The 22,880-nt window shown below is 51.8% G+C and overlaps 1 protein-coding gene across 1 annotated transcript in view; it reads right to left on the bottom strand.

The window, feature by feature from the left end:
* PIK3R3 (phosphoinositide-3-kinase regulatory subunit 3) overlaps positions 1 to 22,880 on the bottom strand; it is a 353,494-nt gene that overhangs the window by 260,397 nt on the left and 70,217 nt on the right. Inside the window, exons 2-3 of the mRNA XM_077823539.1 lie at positions 11,289 to 11,381; positions 8,180 to 8,257 (exon numbers count right to left, since the gene is read on the bottom strand). Of these exons, the coding sequence (XP_077679665.1) occupies positions 8,180 to 8,257; positions 11,289 to 11,381 (171 nt within the window). The remainder of the gene's footprint in view (positions 1 to 8,179; positions 8,258 to 11,288; positions 11,382 to 22,880) is intronic.

The raw sequence follows: 22,880 nt of genomic DNA, 5'->3' as shown, positions 1-22,880 counted from the left end.
TTTACAATCGCTGGATCCAGGTCTCGCAGCCAGGCTAACGCATCCACACTGCACTATGCAGACCTTCTGACGCGGGTCTGCGTCTTGAGCTGCGTCCACACTGCAAAATGACGTGGCTTGGACCCAAGTCCCAGCAGGACTCAGGTTCTGACCCACCCCCTACCAGGATCCTAAGTGCTTGTTGATCTGAGTCAGGCTGATTTCTGTGCAGACAGAAGGGGGGTTGGGCTCAAACTTGAGTCAGAGCCTGGGTTTAATGTGCAATGTAGACACTAAGTAACTCTCCCAAGGCCCCACAGGGAGTCTGTAGCAGAGCAAAAGATTGGACCCAGATTTCTTGACTTCCAGTCCAGGGCCTGAACCACAAGACCAGCCTTTCTCTCAAAATCAAGAGAGAGCTAAAACATGGTTCATCAGCATGCTTTCTCCTAAACACATAAGCAAGAAAAACCACCCTTTTCCCCCTTTTTTTAAATTCCGTGGTCTAGCAGGGACATATGCATCCACTGCACTAGCTATCAGGATACACTAATCACAATCAGACTGTTACACCACAGAAATCCATGGTTGCGGTCCTTTAGCTCAGAGATGCAAACTGGAGTGGGGAGCAAGGGAGTTGGTGGGGATCCAAGTTTCGTTGATCCAAAGTTTGGGGTAAGGAGGAGTTTTCTGACAGTCCGGGTGTCGGCTCAGCCAGCAGTCACTGAATCTACACGGTTCCATGACTGTTCAAACCTCTGCACAGTTGTGTTATTTAAAAAACAACACAAAAAGCCCTTTATTAAGGGCAGCTAGTTGCAGGAAGAAGGAGCTTGGCAGAGATCAGCTAGGCCAGCAAGCGGGAGCAGAATCCAACCAAAGAGACCCACAATTATATCAGGCACCCCTAACTATTCCCAATCAAACGGCCAAACACAGTGGAAGGATTTCACATGAGTCATGCAGAGCCATAATTACTGCACCTGGTGTGTGCTGGCGACTGACAGGGCTGGGTGCGAAAAGAAAACAGGCTAACCTGCAATGTATTTTCCGCCCCCCCCCCCGGTGCCAGGCGAGCTATCTTTAGAAAGCCATTTCCAATCAGCAGCAAGCTACGAGGAGTGGGCAGAGAACGCCGAGCCTGTGTTGGCCGGCTTTCTAAACCAGCAGCTTTGTTTCCAGAGCCAAGTGGAGACGGCCGGTTCTGTGACGCGATACAATTAGGATGGGGAGAGAAAGACTCTTAATACGGGGCGGGGGAAGGGAATGATTTGGTGCAAACATCTCACTGGAAACAAAGGAGTCACAGCCCAAGAGCGCCAGGTATTAAGATTTGAGCCCCGATAAGCATGCACGCAAACAAACTCCCATCCCTGCCAAATGCCGCCTTCTCTCTTGAAAATCTGTGTCCGTCCTTAACGCTTGGGGCGGAGAGGAGAGGCTAGCTGTGTATGGACCACATGGCTGGCCAGCGGAGGAGTGACATGCTTAGGCTAGAGAAGGTGGATCGGGAACTTCTGGTCTCCCTGTCTTGGAGCATCTGGGATCAGTCCATCAAATGAAAAGGTGTCAAATTCAAAAGAGACTGTGAGGCTCTGCGGGGACAGGACTAGAACCCAGGTCTGCAGGAAGGCCCACAGTGCCGCGCTGCTCCCTGGCAGCCATGTTAGGACAGCATGCATTACCCCACAAACCCTGTGGAGATAAACAGCACAGGAAGTCCCGCCTCAGAAGGCTGGACTGACAGCGTCCCTCAAGGCCCCTGATTGGTCCAGGTACCCTATTTAAGGAGGAGTTCCAGGAAGGGTCCATGCAATGAGCTGGGCTCCTGCCAGCAATAGTGACTGATCTGCAACTTGGCTCACTCTCAGCCTCCCAACCCCAACCCCAACCCCAGATCAGATCAGATCAGATCCGATCCGATCCGATCCGATCCGATCCTTGGCTTCTGCCCATGAGCTCCAGTCCCGATCCCTGGCTTCGGTACTTGGCCTCTGGCTTTTACCCAAGAATTTGGTGCTTAAACTCTGACTCTGGCGATGGACGCAGGCCTGGGGCCTTGAACTGTGCCTCCATCCCTGCCCCCTAGAATCACTACAAGGACCCTGAGCCCAGTCCCAAACTCAGGCTACAGCTCTATGACTCTGACCCCAGTTCTGACCCCCTCCAACCTAGGCCCCTGGACTCTGGCCCCTGACTGCCAGACACAGATACAAGGAAACACTTTTTCACACAAAGTGTGATTAGACTGTGGAACTCACTGCCACAGGATGCTGTTGAGGCCAAACATTTAGCACGATTCAAGGAGGAATTGGATCTTTATATGAAGGACAAGAATATTCCAGATTACCACAGTTAATGCTAACAAATTTTGGAAGTGCTATTAAACCTCATGCTTTGGGGTTTAATCCAATCTCTAATTAGGAATTAGGAGGCAATTTAATGTGTGGGGGGGTGTGGGGAGGGGAAATTATCCTACATCTGCTACTGTGGGGTTCTTACATTGTCCTCTGAAGTTGCTGGTGTTGGCTAGGATACAGGGGTATATGGACCTCCGCTCTGATCTGCTCTGGTAATGCCCTTGTTCCTCATCCCATACAACCAACCATGAACCAGTGTGAAAAGCTAGGGCTGGCCTCAGAAGAATAACAGGAGATTCTGTGCATGGCTTTAAGGGGCACAGTATTATCACCCCCATCCATCTACCTAGCCACCCTGGGCATGTTTACCAGGCTCATCCCAAGAGCACACGTATGGAGCAGAGGCCAGTTGCTGACAGGATTCATCTCCTTTGCCGGTGAGATTAGCCCAGAACTCCTGCAGGGATCTCCACCTCCCATGTCAATGTATTGTCTCCCTGTGCACCAAGCCCTAGACAGGTGTTGTGGATCATTAACAAATAGCATTACACCTTTGGAGAAACTCATGCCAGCGCACAGGGACAGCAAGAGACCTACACATCATGTGGGGATATTTTCCTGGATTGGGGCCTGTTCAAGATAGCATTTAAGCGCATGCTTAACCTTAAACCCACGCTCAAGTCCCATTGAAATCAATAGGATTTAAGTACATGCTTAATATTTAGCATGAGCTAAAGAGCTTTCCTGAATACGGGCTTTATTTCCCACTTGATCCCTATTCTGCAGGGATCAGGCTCTCAGACGGCAAGTCCTCTGTGGCAGGGACTGTCATTTCTCACGCCCTACCCTGTCCCCCAGCCACAGGAATCCATCCTTGCTTCATAAAATCAACACACTAAAATATCACTAACACCATCCTTGTTGATAGTCAAGGAAGTTTGGGGGGGGAAGAGGAGGAGGGCATGGGGGAGGTGTGGTTTATAATATAACAACATCTGTTCCCATAAGAGTCTAGATAAGGATCACTGAACCTAGCACTGACATGCAGCCACCTTTGGGTGTTTTAACAGGACACACAGCTAGATAACACACCAGTCCGGGGCGGGGGGAAAGGGGGAAGAAAAATGCTGCGTCCAACCAAGCCATAGGAGGGCAGAATGGACTCACCAAAGCTGGAATCTGGTCCGAACACCAAGGCCAACGTCCCATCTAAAGGGGGGGGGTCCAATATTTGATGCTATTGCTGGGCCTTGGCATTTGGGTCATTGTCTTTAAGTGACACAGCGCCCCCTAGTGCCATATTGGGGCACTACTTGCATAACGACTTGGAGGGGCAAACGGTACAAATGACACTCTCTGCACCACCTGGGTTTCCCATGGAGCTCGCCCATCTGTGTGTCGAGCATGGCCAAGCTCGGCTCAGATCTGCTGCTCTGAACTGGAGGGACCCCCCAGGGCTCAGGCTAGGGGAGCCCCCCCACTTATCACAGCAGCTACGTCTATGCCAGGTGGGAACAGCCTGGTTTCCAGCAGACAGCAGGGAACGTGGAAGAATGACTTGACTGGGTGCCTGTAGACAGGGTTGCCCCAACCCCACCTCCTTAATATGGCTGTGGAAGTGGATACCCCCACAGGCCTCCTCTATGGAGACCCGAGGGCATCACAGCTAAGATGCAGCTTCGTGCCCGCGGTCAGAGGGAGCTGACCCCCCAAGTGCAGTAAGGTATCTTAATTCCCCGTGGCAGGGCACTTTCCCTGTCCCCCCGTCTCTGCCACACCAGGAGCCAGGGCTGCTCCCCTCCAGGCAAACCCCGTGCCCGTCTCTGCCCCTGCTAGGCCGCCTTGCAGCTGGTGAGGTCCTTTAAACGCCTCTCCCCCTTTACGGACTTGCTTCCTGGTTGTGCTAAAAAGCGATGAGCTCATGTGGCTTTATAGAGCTCTTCCATCAACTCCCTCTCCATAGCAACGCGGCCTGGTGCGACAGCTCCTCATGGGCCTGGGACGTCAGGAGCCCGGCAGCGCCACCTTGCCAACAGCCAGGCCCCGTGGGCACAGGGTCAGCAAGGAACGAGACCCAGGGAAGGAAGCTTTCCCGATACAACTCCCAAGCCTCAGCCGTGGGGCGGGGAGCCCACGTGGAGCCAGCGGCTGGGCACTGCCTGGTACCACAGCGCCTCCCTATGGACAAGTGGGGATAGACCCTCTTTTAAAAAAGAAAAAGGAAGATGCCTGGACCCCAGCTTGGAAATCTGGCCAGGAAGGGCTGGGTTGAGGGGGCGGAGAGTATTTTAAGGTGAGGGACACCAAAAAACAGTAACAAATTTAATTAAAGGCACCACCCAAGGATTGTCAACTCCCACTGGCTTCAATGGCCCCGGGGTGAAATTAACCCCCCTGCCCCCTCGGGGCCCAGGACCCAAAGCAAGCTCTTCTGCAGTACCGAAGCTTGGTGTCATTGAGGAACCTTGGCACCGGTGGGGGCTGGAGGGGGCCTTCTGTTGGCTCTCTGCACTGGGGTGGGCGTCACCCCAGGACTGCTGGCGCCCCACTGCCCCCGTCCCCCAAGGCCCACCCCCAGCCTACAGTTCTCTCCCTCTTTCCCAGATTTTGCCATGGTGCTGTGCTATTCTGTCATCTGGGCATCCTGCGTGGGGCAGGGACCCCATCTGCCTCGGTCCCAGGCGTGCCATGCTGTCTGCTCTGGCATTATGCAGATAACAAGGGTGATTGTATTTCTTTCAGAGATTTCCTCGGGTCTAAGGCCAGAAGGGACTGAGCTCCTGGATAACCCAGGTGTCAGATTTCGCCCGATCACGCCTGTGCTGGGCCCTATAACTTGGGTTAGACCCAACCATTCCAGGCCTCAGGGGACTGAACTTGTGGGCCACAGAGAGGCCAAGATGCCACCAGTGCCCGAGGCCCAGGCAGCGGCAGGGCACTGATTACATGGGATATGCCCAGATGATCCTAGCAACTGATCCGTGCACCTCACTTTAGAGGAAGGTGAAAAATCCCTAAATTCCCAGCCTATCCGATCTGGGGGGAAAATCCTTCCTGACCCTAAAGCTGGCAATCAGTTGGACTCTGAACATGTGGGCAGAGTCTCTGAGCCACATCACAGCAGTGGTCCACCTTGAAGGGGCTGTTTGCAATTCGCTGTCCGCCTGGAGTCTCCTAATCTTTCAAAGCTTTGATGCCGAGCCTGGTTTTTATGACCTAGCCTGCCTTGCCTTTGATCTTCTGAGCATGGGCTCAGGATAAGGCAAACCGGAGTCAAACCTCCCCCAGCCTCTCCATTGGGAGGGCTCTTCCTAGCGTCACTGCTGGATCACCGGCTAGTGCTTTCTTGCACCAAGAGACCCCATGTGTGGGGTGAATCGAGGGGACAGTGCAGCTTCCCAAGGGGTGAGGAGGAGGGGAGCTGGAGGTGGGACAGAGATTGCTCCCCCTTCAGGGAGCAACTGGGAAGTTTGGGGTTCTGGGGGGCACTGAAAAATATGGAGAAAAAGCAATTAAAAATTAACCTTAAAAACCCTCCTAAGAAACTACTGAAAACAAAAATGAACAGAGAACAAGGAAAATAAATGGAAGAGCCAGTTCCTCTGCTGGTTCCTGCACCAGCTTCAAGAGAGCGCTGCTGATTTACACCAGCTAAGGATCTGGCCCTAAATATAGAAAGTGGAAGAAAAGTAACTATCTCCAGGCCTCGTCTTTCCACTGGTTCCCAAACCGGTCTGCGAGGCACACGCTGCTGCTCCGTGGAAAACCAGCTGGTCTCCCAACTCTGCCGACTTAACACCAGCTTCCACACTGGAAGAGAGGATGGCAGAATTTTATCGGAAACATCCTTCCCTCTCTGCATCAAACACATCAGGAGGGGCGCATGGGCTAGTGGTTCTGACTAGGGCTGTTGAGAAAATATTCCATATTCTTTGTGGCAGGAAACAGATCATTTTCCTGTTTTTGTTTAAGAAAAAGAGGGTTTTTTAACAAGTTTTTTTCTGGTGATGATTTTTGCTTAAGTGGGGTGAGGGGGGAAACGTTTTGATGGAGATTTTTTTTGTCAAAAATAAACGGTTTGGTGGAAAATTTTCTGTCACTTCTGCTCTGCTAGCTCCAGAAGTGGGAATTCTGGGTCATCCTACACCTTGCCCGGCTCACGGACTCACCGTGTGATCCCGAGGCACATCAAGCTCTCTCAGATACTTCTATGGCCACCATCGCCACAGGATCTGAGCACCTCCCAACCTTGACTGGGTTTATCCTCCCAACCCCCCGGGAGGCAGGGCAGGGTATTATCCCCATTGTACAGATGGCGGAACTGAGGCACAGCGACACTAAGCGCCTTGTCCAAGGCCACGCAGGAAGACTGTGGCGGAGCAGGGAATTGAACGCAGGGTTCCTGACTCCCCAGTACTGCACCATCTGCAGCTACAATTACCACGTGCCCTTTCCTTTCCGGTATCTATCCAGCCATACCTAAGGCCTAATCTTCAGGGGTGCTGAAAACTGGGAGCTGCATCCAAGAGGAGAGGCCACTTTTGAAAATATAGGCCGTGGCCCGTTTGCTCTTCAGCTTACCCAGCTACAGAATGGGTAGAATGACGCTGACCAACTCCTCAGGTATCACATGGGCTGAAGACTTTTCCCCAACTGTCACCGTGGCGCACTGCCTGGAGGGTTACTCCAACTAATGATGACTCTACACATGCATGGAATATGCAACATACTTGGGAATTTTACAGATTTCCCCAGCATGCCCTGGGGGCTCCCACACAAGTTCAGCCCGGGATCTGAGAGTCAAGCTGGGCCCCATCCGACTCGTGGGTTGCCACTGGCATTAAGCAGTCCGCATTTGGCACTCACCTAACCATTCTGTAGGCTACGTGTGAGTCAGAAGAGAATCCAGCTCCCTGTCCCAGATCCGCATTGGCTCTGCTGATCTGACTTGGAAGGTGCCATGGAAACACAGCCATTCTTCTGCCCATACCCACGCTTTTGATTTTCACTTTCCTTTTAAATGGCTTCCATCAGCCAGATCACGGCACATCACTGTCCTGACAGACCATCCCACGGAGTCAGTACACAGCCTCTTCAAGAAAAGGATCTGTGGCACCTTAGAGACTAACCAATTTATTTGAGCATGAGCTTTCGTGCTCTTCAAGCAGGATCTACAGTTCCCTGGCCTCCCCTAGGCTAGCGTACATGCAGAGCTGGCTGTCAGGAAAACTAGCTTTTTACTTTGAAACTGAGCCCATTTGGTATGAACGTTACTGGGGAACAAACACGGAGCACCACAACGCCGTTGCTGCGGCATATAATTGCACTGTAAGGATGTTACATAAATAGAAAGGCATTATAACAAAATTCCGTAGACATTTAGGAACTTCATGGCGATCACTATGCTGTGTATAGCATGGCCATTCAGCCCTTTCCAGCCACAGCAGGGACACAACTCAGATCTTCCTGCTTCAAAAGCAAAAGCCCTTAGCATTTGAGCTACAGGGAAATCTCCATTCGCTGTCAGCAGTATAGGGCCTATGCCACACACACCGCTAAGCAGTTGTGATTCTAGCCAGTAGGGGGGAGTGGTGGCTTATTCCCAGCAGACAGTTCATTACAGCATTCTATTCCGATCACTGCTTAGGACTCTTCTAATGATATTGCCAGAACTCTAGATCCCAGTGCTGGAAACGAAAAGGTGGCTCGCGGCTACACTGCTTATGTGCAGAGAGCGCTCCTGTAATGAACGACCCTGCTTCTCCCAGCTTCGCACACACCCGGTACGAAGCATCTCTGCCCATCAGGATGAAGGGGGGAACAGCGTGATGGTGGCTTACCTGTCAGAAGAGCCTGTTTGAGCTCAGGGTTGCTGAAGGAGCCAGGAGGGGCTCGGTAAAGAGCCTCATTGTCGATGCCTTTGAAACCAAAAGGGAAAAAAGAAATCAGAGTCAAGAATTCCCCCTCCAAAGCACCATGCAAACAAACCACGTTTTAATTCAGATCTGCTCAAAGGGCCCGACGCACAGATGGGGTCAGCATTAGAGTGACAGGGTCATCTTGTTTTGTGGTCTCGGTTCTGCTATCAATAGCCTGCAACCTTAGGTGTGTGTTGAGTTGTGTTGTGTGTGAGAGCGTATGAGTGAACAGTGCCCTCTACTGCATGGAATCAGAACTGCACCACCATGTGTCAGAGTTGGGTGAATAATCAATTTTTCAATGTGCTAGCAATTCCAAAAATAATAATAACCCCCCCCCAATAAAAATTGTTTTGCGTCGACCCAAAATGATTTTTTTTTTCAAAATGTTCGGCAATCAAAAAGTCAAAACAAGATTTTGTTTCTGGCCAACCTAAATGTTATGCTTTGACAAAATTAAATTGTTTCATTTTGATTTTTACCATTTTTGACATTTTGGATTGCTTTTAAATAAAATTACAAGGAAATTTTGAAACGGAAAGTCATTTTGAGCTGAAAAATCAAAATGTTTTGTTTTTAAAGTGTCAAAATGGAACATTTTCGGGTTTTTTTATTTGTTATAGTTTTTTATTTTTACTGAAAGAAATTTGCAAAATTGACTCACATTTGCCTAATATTCCAATGTAGCTGAATCTGTGGTTCTGTGCAAAAACAATTTCTCCGAGCTCTAACCATAAGCCTCACACAGCTACCTATAGTAGTGTGAAGGCATACACAGGGCCGTTTCTATGACCCAAGCTAATGCCTATTATAGGGCTGGCCAGTTCAGATGTGTTATGTGCCTACGAGTGTCTCTCTTCCTGTTACGAAAGTTAGATCTAGAGCTGGATAAAAAATGGGAAAGATTTTTTGTGTGTGTGCAAAATATATGAAAAGCTAAAAGCACTTTTCCTTTTTGCTTATTCAAAAATTTTCACACACACAAAAAGTTACTTAAGACTTTCAGGTTTGGGGGCTTTCCCCCTTTTCTTTTCTTTTCTTTTCCCAAAGCCTTCTTTTTTTCATTTTACCAGAGGAAAAAAGGGAAAGTCAAAATCTGAACATTTGTTGTTTTCAGATTTAATTAAAAAACCCAGAAAAATACAAAAACCCTCCTATTGGGTCCAAAATGTTCATTTTTGGAAAAAAAATGGCCCTTTTGATTTAAAAAATTAATTACAAATATTCAGAATGACTAATTATATCCATGTTAAGGGGCTAATCCATCCATCTCTAGCCCTCCGACCTCATCTGAGCTCCCTTTTGACAGAGCAATTGGGACTTCGCTAGAGTTGGTCTGAAAATGGGGTTTTACCCACAGAAAATGGTGATGGGGGAAAAAATGCATTTGTCAACATTTTTCAAAGAAACGTTCAATTTTTCAGTCAGAAAAAAAATCAAAAACTAAAATACTTTTATGTGGAAACCCTGCTGCCGTGCCTCCGGGGAGTAACAGTTTGGGTGACTCCTGCTCCCATTCTCCTCGATTGACTGAGCTCCCTGATTGGACTACCTCTCCCATGATACACCACTGGTTCTCCTTATGGTGAAGGGAGGTGGTAGCATCATGGGAGACACTGGCCCTGGTATATTATGGGGGATGTAGTCCAGCTGGGTATCCCAACCCAGGGAGAAGAATGGAAACTCACTGAACTACAACTCCCATAAGGCACTGGGGGCAAGATATCTGAATCAAAATATTTCAGTTACTTTTAATGAAAACTGTCATTTAGCCAAAAAAAAAAACCCCAGTGTCCACTGAACAACAATTTTGATGGAACATTTTCTGCCAGTCCTAGACTTTTCCGAGAAGGGGGATGGATGTTCAGAGAGACTCCGCGTTCCCTTTATGCGCACTCCCTGCTGTAACGAGCGTCCACTGGCCCCTCTCTTCCCCAGCCAGATAGAAGTAAAGCCCCCTGCAACGCTATGAGCTGCACAGCTCGCCAGAGTCCTAACGGCGTCTGAGCCTGACATTGCTGGTTTCATGCGCAATTATTCTCTCAGCTCCGCTATTATGGCTCAATGTGTAACATGCAGCTTCAGAGGAGACCAAAGGAGAGCTGCAAAGCGTGCTGATGTTCCCTGGGTGCAGAGACTGAGCCTCATGTTCTTACCCTCCACCATCAATGTGGGTTGTCAACAGCCATGTCCCCGCTTGGGGATGAACCCTAATTCAGCAGTCAGTGACAGCCATGCTCTGAACCAGCTGAGCCCAGTGCTAAACTCCCCCCGGCCCCTGCAAACTGTCTGCATGTGGGGCTTGCTCTGGTTGCTGGACCAACAACTGCCAAGCGCCAGGCAGAACAAGGCCATGGTTGAACCATGACAGCAAACGACCTGTGCTCATCAACAGACATTAAGTACCAGAATCACCCCCAACAACCAATGCCTAGCATGGCTGGGGCAAATATGGCAGCCCCCATCTCGAGTGATGATAGGGAGTGAACTGGAGATTTGAGCTGAATCGGCAAGCCGGCAAGCCTGTGCAGACCCATCTCTGCTGTGGATCGGACACAGAGGGGTGGACCCTAGCCTCCAGGTACTACAGGTTTCCCTGTCCGGAGCAGACAGGTTTTTGTTGGTTTCACTTTAGATAATGCTACCCCACAGGTAATCCATCCTCGAGATTCCATAGCATGGCTTGTGCAGGTGATTGTTGCATATTTCAGAATGGTGCTAGGGACGGTTGCAGTCTGTGTCACTGTCAGGCTGTAGCCTCGTTTAAAAGGTTTCAACCACGTGCAGTCAAATCCTGCTCTCACTCCGGCATAGATCTGGAATAGCTCCATTGAAGTCAGTGGAAGCGCACTGGGTAAATCTCGATTTTGGTCCCCGGGGTGGATGGGGCCCGTTTCTGATGGTCCGTCATGCCGCATCAGCAGGGAAGGAGTGTGCACATGACACAGGGAACATGCATGCCCAATGCACGAATTTGACCCGGCTGGAAGAAATGTGAGGAGGTGCCCAAGGGAACATACCCCTGACGTACCTTGGTTTTCCAAAGCTTCAATGAGTCTCATTACAACCAGAGGCGCTTGCTCAGGGAGTCTTAACTCTGCAACCTCGGCCTGCCCAGCGGGTCCTGTTAGAGAGACAGATGAGAGACAAATAAAGATGATTTACCAGAGTGGATCTCAGTGCTTGTCAACAAGGCAATTTGGCTGGACGGCAGCTGTGGTGCAGTTAAATAGCATATTCAATCTCTCTGATGGGCCAGTGCCTGGAAAATAGGGGGTGATAATGAGCCAAGCATGTAATTTGCAAAGAATCATGTATTAGATGGATTGCTCCTCTTTCCCACTTTGCTAATTGCACGCAAACAAACAACAGATTGTCTCGGATTCCTCATTTGAAGCCATTCTCCAGGGACTTGCTCCCGTTAATTCCGGGGTCGTTATGCAAACATGCCAGCTGCTGTGGTCGGGCGTGCGGGTCACGTGGTCTCTGTCTGTTTCACAGTTGGACGGCCCTAACTCGCGGGATCAGGTTTCCAGCGGGACTGCTGCTGCTGGGGAATTTGAAATTTGCAGCTCCCAAGCATCTCCTGAGAGTCCCATTGTAACCACAGAAGAGGGACACATTCGCAGCCTGCGGCGAGCGAACACAGGCTCTGGCTACACGACAGAGACCATGTCAGCATAGCTCTGCATGGCTCCACCGTAACCACAGCGAACACCGACGGTTTTCCTGACAGAGGGAAAACGCCACCTCCCCGAACAACATTAGCTCCGCCCGACAGAAGCACTCTTCTGTTGGCGCAGCTGTGTCTACGCCGGGATTTTGTCGCTTGGGGTGTGGTTTTTTTCACACCCCTGACGGACACAGCCATGCTGGGATCTGTTTTAAGGGCAGCCCAAGCCACAACCAACACAAATTCCTTTGAATTCCCTAGCCTCTGTTTGCCAGAAGCTCGGAATGAGCGACAGGGGATGGATCACTTGGTGATTACCTGTCTGTTCATTCCCTCTGGGGCACCTGGCCTTGGCCACTGTCGGAAGACAGGCTACTGGGCTAGATGGACCTTGGGTCTGACCCAGTGCGGCCGTTCTTATGTTCTAACAAATGTTAATGGGCGATTTTCCCCAGCAGCCACCCAAGTGCTAGCAGTAACTTTGGTTCCCCATTCAGGTAAGGACTCTTCCCCACTTGCTCAAATTGTCCTTTGAGCAGCCAGGATTACTGCTGTTTTGATGGTGCATGATGGGCCCTGAATATTAACGTATTATTTCCGCTGCCCTCCCCCACAGCAATTTCAAAATCGGAATTCAACTGGAATAGGCCAGCACCAGGGCACCTCCGCCTCCATTCATGGGGACAAGAAGAACTGCCCCCCTCACGCACTATACTTACACCGATGCCACTTTCCCGCCAGCCATGCTGGAGCTATGGTATTATTGATGTTCCTCAGCGCCACCGGGCCTGCAGGCTAGTTCTAGATTTGCCTTGGGGTTCATTTATTTATATTTGTTACGGGGGAGCCTCTCGCCCTAAAATCTGCATGATGCCTGCACCTGGCCATTGGGTGCACTGCGTAGGCCCCTGGTTTGTCGCTCTAGTTTGCTTGCGAGCTCCTTTTTACAGGAAACGTGTCTTCTTCTAGACTTTCTGCCAAGTGCACCCCCGACGCCCAATACAGGAAGGAAGAACCATGGCCCAGGTCCTCAGCTAGAATGATGCGGCTAAGCTGCATCGACTCAGCGAGAGCCGTTTTATTCCTTGTGACCAAACCATCTGTTGAGCCAATGCGTCGTTACGGTTTGCAATGACGCACCAGTTAATAATGAGCAAGGCAGGGCTGTCGGGGTAGTTCTGAGGATTTGGTTGGTGGCGTTCTTCTCCCTGAATGAATCCCCCGATGTGGTGTTTGGGAGTGTCACGCTGCCAGGCATTTCACTTTCCAGGCAGGATGTGTAAATAAGCTTCTCTAAGTACTCTCCACACTAAAGACCCCTTGACACAACTCCAGAGAGTCAGCGGTTTTAGCCCAACGGGGTTCCTTTGTTCCGCCTCTCCACGATCCTCCACCATGGCTATGTAATCAGCTACGTGGAACAGTCTTCTTCCCCTCCTATATTTATATAGTTTTTCCATTTACAAAGCACAACCCCAAAGCTCTAGGCACCATGCCAGCAATTGCACTGACAATCAGTTCACTACCACCTAGCAGTGTGACAGGAGAGGCTGTAAATGGACCAACAAACTCCCCTGCATTCCAACCAAACCCCCATCATATTGAGCCCTATAGTATCACAGGATCTGCCAATGCGCCCCTCAGCCCCCCCCGGATCTATCTCAGAGATTCACACGTTTCAAAGTCAGTAGGGAGCACTATGATCATCCAATCCAACCCCCTGCTTAATACAGGCTGGGGGGGAATTGTTCCCTGAGATTTCCACACACACACACACACACACACTTTCAGAAGAGCTCAGCTTCCAGTTCGACTGCCCGGATTTTTACCTTTTGTCATTTAACTTTCTTTTAAAATCTGGCCACAGTAATTTCTACTGGACCTTTATTTTAAAAGACATTCTGGTTTCCATGCACATGCAAGAAAGCCCAGCATGAACAAGGCAGGAACTTGCATCGTGGGAACACCTCAGCCCCCCGCTATTTCGGTTTTTTCCCTCCTGTCGGTTGAGGATTTCTTTTCTCGTGCCTTATCGGAGTTGTGGCACTCGGACGAACTCTGGTGATGAGGGCCACAGACATAGACAGGTTCACAGACAGCTGGGTCGAAAGATGCATGGAGTATATGGCGATGAATGGAGCGATCAACAGGGGGTGTGCACATGACAAAGGCAGACGAGGCCAAAATTCCCTTCATGGAAGAATTGAAAAGCACCACCCAAAAACTACAGGTTTGGCAGTTTTGCTCTGGCAGGCCCTTCCGCAGAGGTGGGCTCTAAGGCCCTGGGCTTCCACTGCCTCCCTTCCGATGTATTGTGACAAGCAGCAGGCTGTGAAACTACCCAAGCTGTCAGAGGGGATGAGCTTAGATTTTCACGGGCTCTTCGGCTAACCCTTTGGGGGCAGCAGCGCAGTGAGGCTGAGAGCGCTTCCAGCCCATTTCTTTCTTTTACCTGTCCAAAGGACGCGTGGCCAGGGGAGCGGTCTCAAGCAGCCAGCCAGGGTCTGAACGGGGACCCAGCAGGATTGTGTGACAGCTCTCTACTGGCTTTTGGGTAGGGTGGGCGGGATCTCCTTGGCCATGACAGCTTTCTAAGCACCCACCTCCCATTGCTGTTTCAGCTGCTTACTCACCAGATTTACTAGCTTGTCCTGATCACACAGGATGGACAGCTGGTAGCTTCCACACGGTGAAACATAGAGCGATATACTCTACTTGGGCAGTAGGTGTATGCTGCACTGCCCTCTACTGGATGGCATCAGAACAGCTCACCTGTGTGCCATTGGCCCTGTACTGCTCACAGCGATCCTCCTGTAGCTCAAGAGGCCCATGGATGCGCAGCAGGAGAACTTGAGTTTAGAGAGACGATTACTTAGTTGCAAGCAGAGCTGACATTTCGCGGCTATGACGACACTCTGCACCTCCGTGTATTTGATCCTCTGCGTCAGTGAGCTGGGCAGGCAGTGCAGTGCACTGATCAGCACAGGGGGCTGGGACTCGCTTCTCTAGCTGCGCCACTGACTCACTGGCTGCTGAGGGGCCAGTCCCTTAACCCTGCTCTGGCACGTGTCAACTGCCCGGTGCCCGGCTCCTTGCTGTGCAGTCAAACCCTTGGAAACCCTCCAGTCACAAGGGGCTGGGTGTGTGCGGGGAATCGGGCAGCATTGTCCGATTTAAGAGCCACAGACTCAGGCTTGTCATTTGCGTCCCTCAGTTATATTGTGGGGAAACCATCCGCATTCAGTGCCCATGGCGAAATGTCCCAGGCTGTGCCCTCGAGGATGCCCTTGTGCAGGGGGCATCCCAGCTCAGCCACGCACGCGAACCCTGCAGAGGGAGATGGAAGGAAAGAGCGGGAACAGGCAGCATAGAGGCCGTGGCAACCCTGTGCCCACCCAGCCATCCGAGTGCTGGAAACCAAAGTCGGCGGGGCCCTGCCTGGGACAGGGCTTCAGAGGACAGAACAAGCAGGAAGAAGGGGGCTGTGGGTTAAGTGCTGGGCTGGGACTCAGGAGATCCGGATTCAATTCCTTGCTCTGCTCTGGATACCCTGGGCAAGTCACTTCTCAGATTCCCTTTCGCAGGGGACTCAGTGTTTCCAAGCCCGCCCGTGAACATTCATACTGCATTGTAAGCCTGGGTTTACAGCTACAGGACTCAGCTCTCCCAGCTGTGCCAATGCATCCACATTGCACTACGCAGACCTTCTGACTCAGGTCTGCAGCTAGAGCTGCGTCCACACTGCAAAATGACACGGCTTGGACCAGAGTCGCAGCTGGACTCGGGTTCCGCTCCACCCCCGTTGCGAGGTTCTAGGGCCCAGGTCCTGAGTGCTTGCTGACCCAATTTAGGCTGATTTGTGTGTGGACGGACGCAGTGGGGTGGGTGAGGGACACGGTGTGGGCTCAAACCTGAGTCAAAGCTTAGGCTTAGTGTGCAGTGTAGACATAGGGACGGGGCTAGCAAACCTGGGAGCTAAGTTCAAGCAAGTTAACCATCACTGGATGATTATCTGTTCTCTTCACTCCCTCTGGGGCACCTGGCATTGGCCACTGTCAGAAGACAGGAGACTGGGATAGATGGGCCTTTGGTCTGACCCAGTGTGGCCGTTCTGATGTTCTTGTGGGGTTGAGATGCCGGGCCAGGTGCTCTGCCGGGGCCGCTCCATTGAGAATTCCGGTCCAAAGGAAAGGTGTCCGCCCCCCCCTTTCCCAATCTGATTGGCCACTCGCAACAACCCAAGCCCTCCCCCCCTCCCCCCAACGAACCCACGAGACCGGGGAAAAGAAGAGAGAGATCCCTGGGGCTGGGCCAGGGACAGCCCAGCATGGACACGGCTCAGCTACGGGCTGCTGAGAGTAGATGCTATGCCAAGATGGTGCAGATTGTACAGAACCCTGTAGCACAGAGCTCAGTCCATAGACAGCTGCAGTGTGTGTGGTTTATTTACTGAAGGGAACAGTAGGTGGGTAGCTCTGACACCCCTTTAAATTTTCCTTCGCAGCCAGTTAATAGCTCGGCCAGGAATAACGACATCAGTGCTGGGTCCCGCCACTTCCTAACCAGACGGGGGAGTGAATCCGTCTCTTCTGTTTCTTTCAGCGCTGTCTGTCGTGCCCACAAAGACTCCTTCCCCCTCCCCTGGGAGGAGCCAGCCATCTTCTTCGGTGCTGGACTGGGTGTCCTGGAGAGAGCAGGCTGCTCTGGATTGGAAATGCACCTCCTAGTTTGCCTGGTAAAGACCGGACTGTGGGAAGAGGCCAGAATCGTCCCTGGATTCACAAGGCTCATAGGGATGGTGTGAAAGGTGCAGCTGGACACACGAGTGTAAGCTTTGGAGAGAGGAGACGAATGGGAGCGACATTACGCAGAGTCCAGTTGCAATGCTTGGGTGTTTACATGAGGACGCTGCAATGATCATTGCAAACCCTGCAGGTGTTCACTCCAGGCAAGACCAGACGCAAATGGGAATGTTCTGCAATCCCATGCCACGGCCTTCCGCAGTGAACTGTGACTGCAACCGTACGGGCACCGTGGTCATCCAGTGGCATCGAAGCCACAAGCTTCAGCACCAAAAGCAAAAGTCCCTCTTCTACCCGAGCTGCTTTAGCTGGGAGAAGCCAGCTGTGGTCGTTCCTGGGGTCGGGCACCAGAGGGAGACAGGGCCACATGCACTAAGCCAGTAGGATTTGCCTTGACAACTCCATCCAGCCCAAAGCAGGACTTCATCTGCTCTTCTGCAGCCTCCTCTGTGTTCCCCGGCTCTGTCTGGAAAGGCGGCTCTGTAGCAGAGGTGTCAGATCAGCCTGATGTGCTGTGGCAAATGACGGGGCTCTGACACGATTGTCACTGTTCCATTCTGGATGACTTTGCGTCTGGACAATACTGCGTTATTGGGAGGTTTTGAAAAACGGGGTATTCGTGTCAAACACAGACACAGATTTCCCCCTCCATTGGTGTTCCAAGATAGGCTTCATTTTGCCCTCTTTCACGTAATACTTCTACCCTTTTCCCACCCCAAACTAGCCCTTTTTACTCTACAAATGGCTCATTTCTGAGAGGGGGGGAATATGATTTTACATAAAGGACATTGCCACATTTCACAATTAAATGCAAAGTAGAGTAATGACTCTGCCCCCCTCCCCCACCTTCTGCTCCCGTCAGCATTTCCGTTCTGCCTCCCTTGTGACTTCCTCTACCCTTATAACCTCCCTTGACCAAGGGCCCGAAAACAGCTCCGGGGGGAGGCTCTGTGACCCCACACTGGTTTTTGCATCGGTCTAACTCCAGGAACTCGTGGAGTGACTCCTGATTGACACCAGGCCAACGCAGAGCAATCAGGCCACGTGGCATCCAGGGGAAATCTCACTAAAGCCAGGTCAGAGCAACATCCATTGCTCCCTCTGGGCCAGACCCTCTGCTGGGGTAAATCTGCCCAGTTCCAGTGTCATCGATGGAATTACACCACTTTACATCAGCTGAGGATCTGGTGCATCGTCTTGCAAAGGATCCCCTCTGTAAATGTTTCACATCCTATTCGGTATCTGCTAAAAGAAAAGGAGTACTTGTGGCACCTTAGAGACTAACCAATTTATTTGAGCATAAGCTTTCGTGAGCTACAGCTCACTTCATCGGATGCATACTGTGGAAAGTACAGAAGATCTTTTTATACACACAAACCATGAAAAAATGGGTGTTTACCACTACAAAAGGTTTTCTCTCCCCCCACCCCACTCTCCTGCTGGTAATAGCTTATCTAAAGTGATCACTCTTCTTACAATGTGTATGATAATCAAGTTGGGCCATTTCCAGCACAAATCCAGGGTTTAACAAGAACGTCTGGGGTGGGAGCGGGGTAGGAGAAAACAAGGGGAAATAGGTTACCTTGCATAATGACTTAGCCACTCCCAGTCTCTATTCAAGCCTAGGTTATGAATTCCAATTCAACAGTCTCTTGCTGGAGTCTGGATTTGAAGTTTTTCTGTTGTAATATCGCAACTTTCACGTCTGTAATCGCGTGACCAGAGAGATTGTAGTGGTAAACACCCATTTTTTCATGGTTTGTGTGTATAAAAAGATCTTCTATACTTTCCACAGTATGCATCCGATGAAGTGAGCTGTAGCTCACGAAAGCTTATGCTCAAATAAATTGGTTAGTCTCTAAGGTGCCACAAGTACTCCTTTTCTTTTTGCGAATACAGACTAACACGGCTGTTACTCTGAAACCTGTCAGTATCTGCTGCAACCCTTTGGTTGCATTGCAACTGCCTCCGAGAGTAGGGTTATGCTGCTAATCTCACTGGGATCTGCCTAGCCATCTAAACTTCCCAGGATACCTGCCAGGTGCAGCCTCACCGCTCTGCTGTTCATAATCCCTCCTAGGTCAGCGTCATCCATCACCCACTGAAATCTGCATTGGCCTCCACATCACTCATTCGCTGGAAATTACGTTTCCCATGGCCCACGTGACATACCTGCCCCGCCCTGCTTTGGAGGTTACCACCACTTAATCGTTCTGTCAGCGGTATTCCGCTGCCCACCCGGCGCTTAACTTCTCTGCCACTTCTTTGGTGCCGCTCGATGCCTACAACACAGCTGAGATTCTACACGCCTGGCCCTCGGAGCACGGTAGCAAAGGACTCCCCTTTACCCACTGGCAGCCAGTCTAGGATTTATAATCATAGAAGATTAGGGTTGGAAGAGACCTCAGGAGGTCATCTAGTCCAACCTCCTGCTCAAAGCAGGACCAATCCCCAACTAAATCATCCCAGCCAGGGATTTGTCAAGCCGGGCCTTAAAAACCTCTAAGGAAGGAGATTCCACCACCTCCCTAGGTAACCCATTCCAGTGCTTCACCACCCTCCTAGTGAAAAAGTTTTTCCTAATATCCAGCCTAGACCTCCCATATTGCAACTTGAGACCATTGCTTCCGAAGTTGGTTCCTCTAGTTATGATGTCCCCCTGCCAATGTCTCAGGTCTGTGAGACCCTATCTCTTCAGGTCTACTCCACTCACCCCTCTGGGATTCTCTTAAGTCCACCCACTATCTCTGAGAAATGTTCCCAGTCCTGCCCCCAAGATAATGGGGTAGGTCAGAGTCGAGGCCAGCCCCACTTTGTGTCTTCCCCTACTGTCAGCTGCACTTGGGCAGTGGGATGGAGTTTAACATCCCCATCAACACACTGTAGCAGCAGTTTCCCCTGAGGCCTCGGGGTTTGGGACCAGGTCTGACCATGCCCAGAATCCACCTCTGATCCATTTACCAAAGTAGGGACAGTTAGCATCACCGGGGTTTGCTTATGAGCTCGGCTTTCTGTCATCCACTTGCGGGCAGTCGCAAGACAGGTGTCCTGGTGTCCACATGCAAAGCAAACTCCAACTGCTGGTTGGATGGGCCCTGGCTTTCCTGTGGGGGAGACTGCAGGGGCTCCGGGGATCTTGGTCTGTGTTAGGGCGGGGGTTTTCCACAGAGAGACGGTCCAGGGCTTGGTGGCCTACTGGGTTCCCTTGGTACTGGTGCTTCTGACCCTGAAACCAGGCTGACAAGCTGTCTGTTCCCCTTTGAACCGGAGATCTCTCGGGGGTGGCCGAAGGCACTTCAGCCATCTCAACTCCAGGCCCGACTCTCCGGCTTCACCCATCACCAGCAAAGGTCTCTCAACATCTGGGCCACCACGCGTGGCTGGCCTCCCTGGGGGGATTTCTCCCCACAGAACCTCTGACGGAAGGTCTCCTCCATGATGTTGAGGTAGCCAAGTACAGCCGCTTTCACCTTTAGTCTCGAGTGGACACTGCATCCAGTCTGGTCCACGGCCTGTGCTGGTCCAGCCAGCAGGCACCAATGGAGCGGTCCACAGGTTGGGCGGCCACCGGGTGACTGTCACCACTTGCTCCCACCTCACAAGGAAAGTCTCCGGATCCCATGTGCTTGAGCTTCACTGGCACAGTCAGCACCGCCTGGGCTTACAAAAAACCCCACGGGTCCCCTGAGGCTGCATCCGAGCCATCATCTGCCAGACCAGCCATCACTACGGGGTCCTGTTCTTACACCCTGAGTCGTGGACCAGCTGTTGCAACTGGGCAGCTGTTAGATGCAGGAGTGGCTGCATCTGGGCTGCCTGTTGCTGCTACTGGTTCTTGGTCATCCACTTCAGGGGACACTTGAGATCAAGTGTCACCATCTTATCGACCCCCCCATTCCACAGGGGTGGAAGATTATTCCCACATTTTCCACCACGTTCGCATCACAGTTCCTTTCCTGGGGTGCCCCAAGGCTCTGGGCGGGGGCCCAGCACTCTGCGATGTCCAGGTGGTTTTCCCACTCCAGTTCCAGTCCAAAGAGGCTTAGCCCTCCGGCTGGACCCTGACTAGTCCACCTTGCCCAGGGTTGTCAATGAACAGAACAGAACAAAAGGGGGAATCAACACAAAGGAATTATCCTAAAGTCGGGTTCAGGCTCTCTTGTTTTTAGGGCAGGGATCACTTTGCCCAGCAGTGCAATGCAGCCACCTCTGGCAGCTGTTTAACAGCCACGCAGCATCGCTAGCCAGGAATTGAAGAAGAAATTGTAGGGAGGATTAGTAAGCAGGTAGGATGGAATGAAATATAAAATAATAAGAAGTAAATGAACAGACAATACACTCCATTTTTAATGTCACTGACAGGGGTTGCTGGGGAGGTCTATCCCAATGTTATGCAGCAGGTCAGACTAGATGATCACAATGGTCCCTTCTGGCCTTGGAATCTATGAAGCCTTCCCAAAGCGCCCCAGTTGCAGAGAAAAACGCTGCACCAGAACCTCCCCTTCCAATTCCAGTGTAAAAGCTGATCCGGGTTGCGAGAGCTGAATCCACGACCATGGGGCAAGGATCCTCAAGGTCCCCCAGTCCTATCCCCACCCAACACACTAGAACCAGAGATGGGCCCCGGCTGCAAAATTCAGATCCGTACCCAGGTTCGGAACACCCCAAACTTCCCAGGTGTGCAGCCCAGGGTCAGGCCCTGCCTAGCACATCAGTGAGGGAGTGTGGAAGCCAAAAGAGAAACTGTTGCTCGGCCGGGACCTAATCCAAATCCCCTCCCCGCCCTGGGTCAATAGGAAGATCGCTACTGCCTTTGACGGGCCCCGGGTTACAGCCCAGGTCTGCAGCGCCCAGCTTGTCCACTGAGGCCCTGCGAAGTCCCTGGACAGCTGCTGCTAATCCTCTCTGTCCCCCACCCATGTCATCCCTTGCCCTGGAGCTTGGCCTGTTCCCAGCTGCAGAAACTCAGCCAGGCCTGAAGAAACTGGCCTAATCTCTCCCCTTCTCTTCTAGAAAGAGCCGAGGGGGTGCAGAGCTAGGAAGCTCAGAACGAGGAGTAAAAAATAGAGAGGAGTGTGGCTGTTGGCAAGAGGGCCAGGGTTTTTTTTTTAATCACAGTCTCTATTTAGCTGAGTTAACCCTTTGCTGGCAATGGTCCCTGGTTATCAGAGATGGGCTCAGACCGTGGACTGCCCAGGACTTCGTGTGGGGACGGGACTGAAATATGAACCTAGATCCACAGGGGAGTTTGGAAGTGGCTCCTAGCATCTTTCTGGGGCCTGGTCCAAAGCACGTTGAGGTCAATCAGATCCTTTCCACCGGCTTCAAAGGCCTTTGGATCAGGACCCCAATAAGCCAAGGGCCACACGGTGGCTCCAAGAAGCACCCGTGAATACCAAGAAGGGCTCAGCAGCTCCCGCAGACCCCTGGGGTGGCCCTTCCAAAGCGATGCCCTTTGCGGCTGTTGAAGAGGACTCCAGCTGAGCCAGCAGCCCTGCACGCTGGAGGTGGTGGGGGGAGCGAGTGGGGGGGAGCTTAGAGGGGGGAAAGCCCACATCCTTCGGGGCTCTGTTCTCTGTGGCATGGCACCTCCCTCGGTTGAGCGCCGGCGAGCCCCTCCTGCGAGAAGTGGGCTGGGGAGGGGGCAGTGGCTCATGTCCCAAGTGAATGGACCGTTTCCGCCCGGGACACTTGCCAGTCAGGCATCTGCTGGTCAGCAGTCAGAGAGACCAGCCGCACAGAGACCACTAAATGGACGAAAAGCCACACATCAGCAGGCCAGCAATGGGGGGGCTGCAGGAGAGTCACAGAGAAACACTGCTGCATTACAGTACACCCCGGCACTGCACGCTGCTTTCCAGCGCCAGATCTACCCCTCTTCCAAGGGAGAACTGCCTGGGCCCACAACCCCCCCACACCCGAAGCCTGCAGGTGAACACACCCCTCCTTTTGCCCCCTATTCTTCTCCTTTCACGACTGCAGCTCGGTGTAGCCATTCGCTGGCATTTAAACCTAGCCCGGGGGCAGACCACATTGCCGGGGGATCCCTTTGGTTCACAGCCGGTCGCATAGAGAGAGCAAGGAGGTGAAGGACGGATCCTTCTCCCCTTGACAGCACCTTCGCCCGCAGCAGCGTGGATCAGGCTCC

Source organism: Eretmochelys imbricata, chromosome 8 (assembly GCF_965152235.1).
Source record: "Eretmochelys imbricata isolate rEreImb1 chromosome 8, rEreImb1.hap1, whole genome shotgun sequence".
In the NCBI taxonomy this organism is placed as follows: domain Eukaryota; kingdom Metazoa; phylum Chordata; order Testudines; family Cheloniidae; genus Eretmochelys; species Eretmochelys imbricata.
This window is presented reverse-complemented; position numbering and strand designations above follow the sequence as displayed.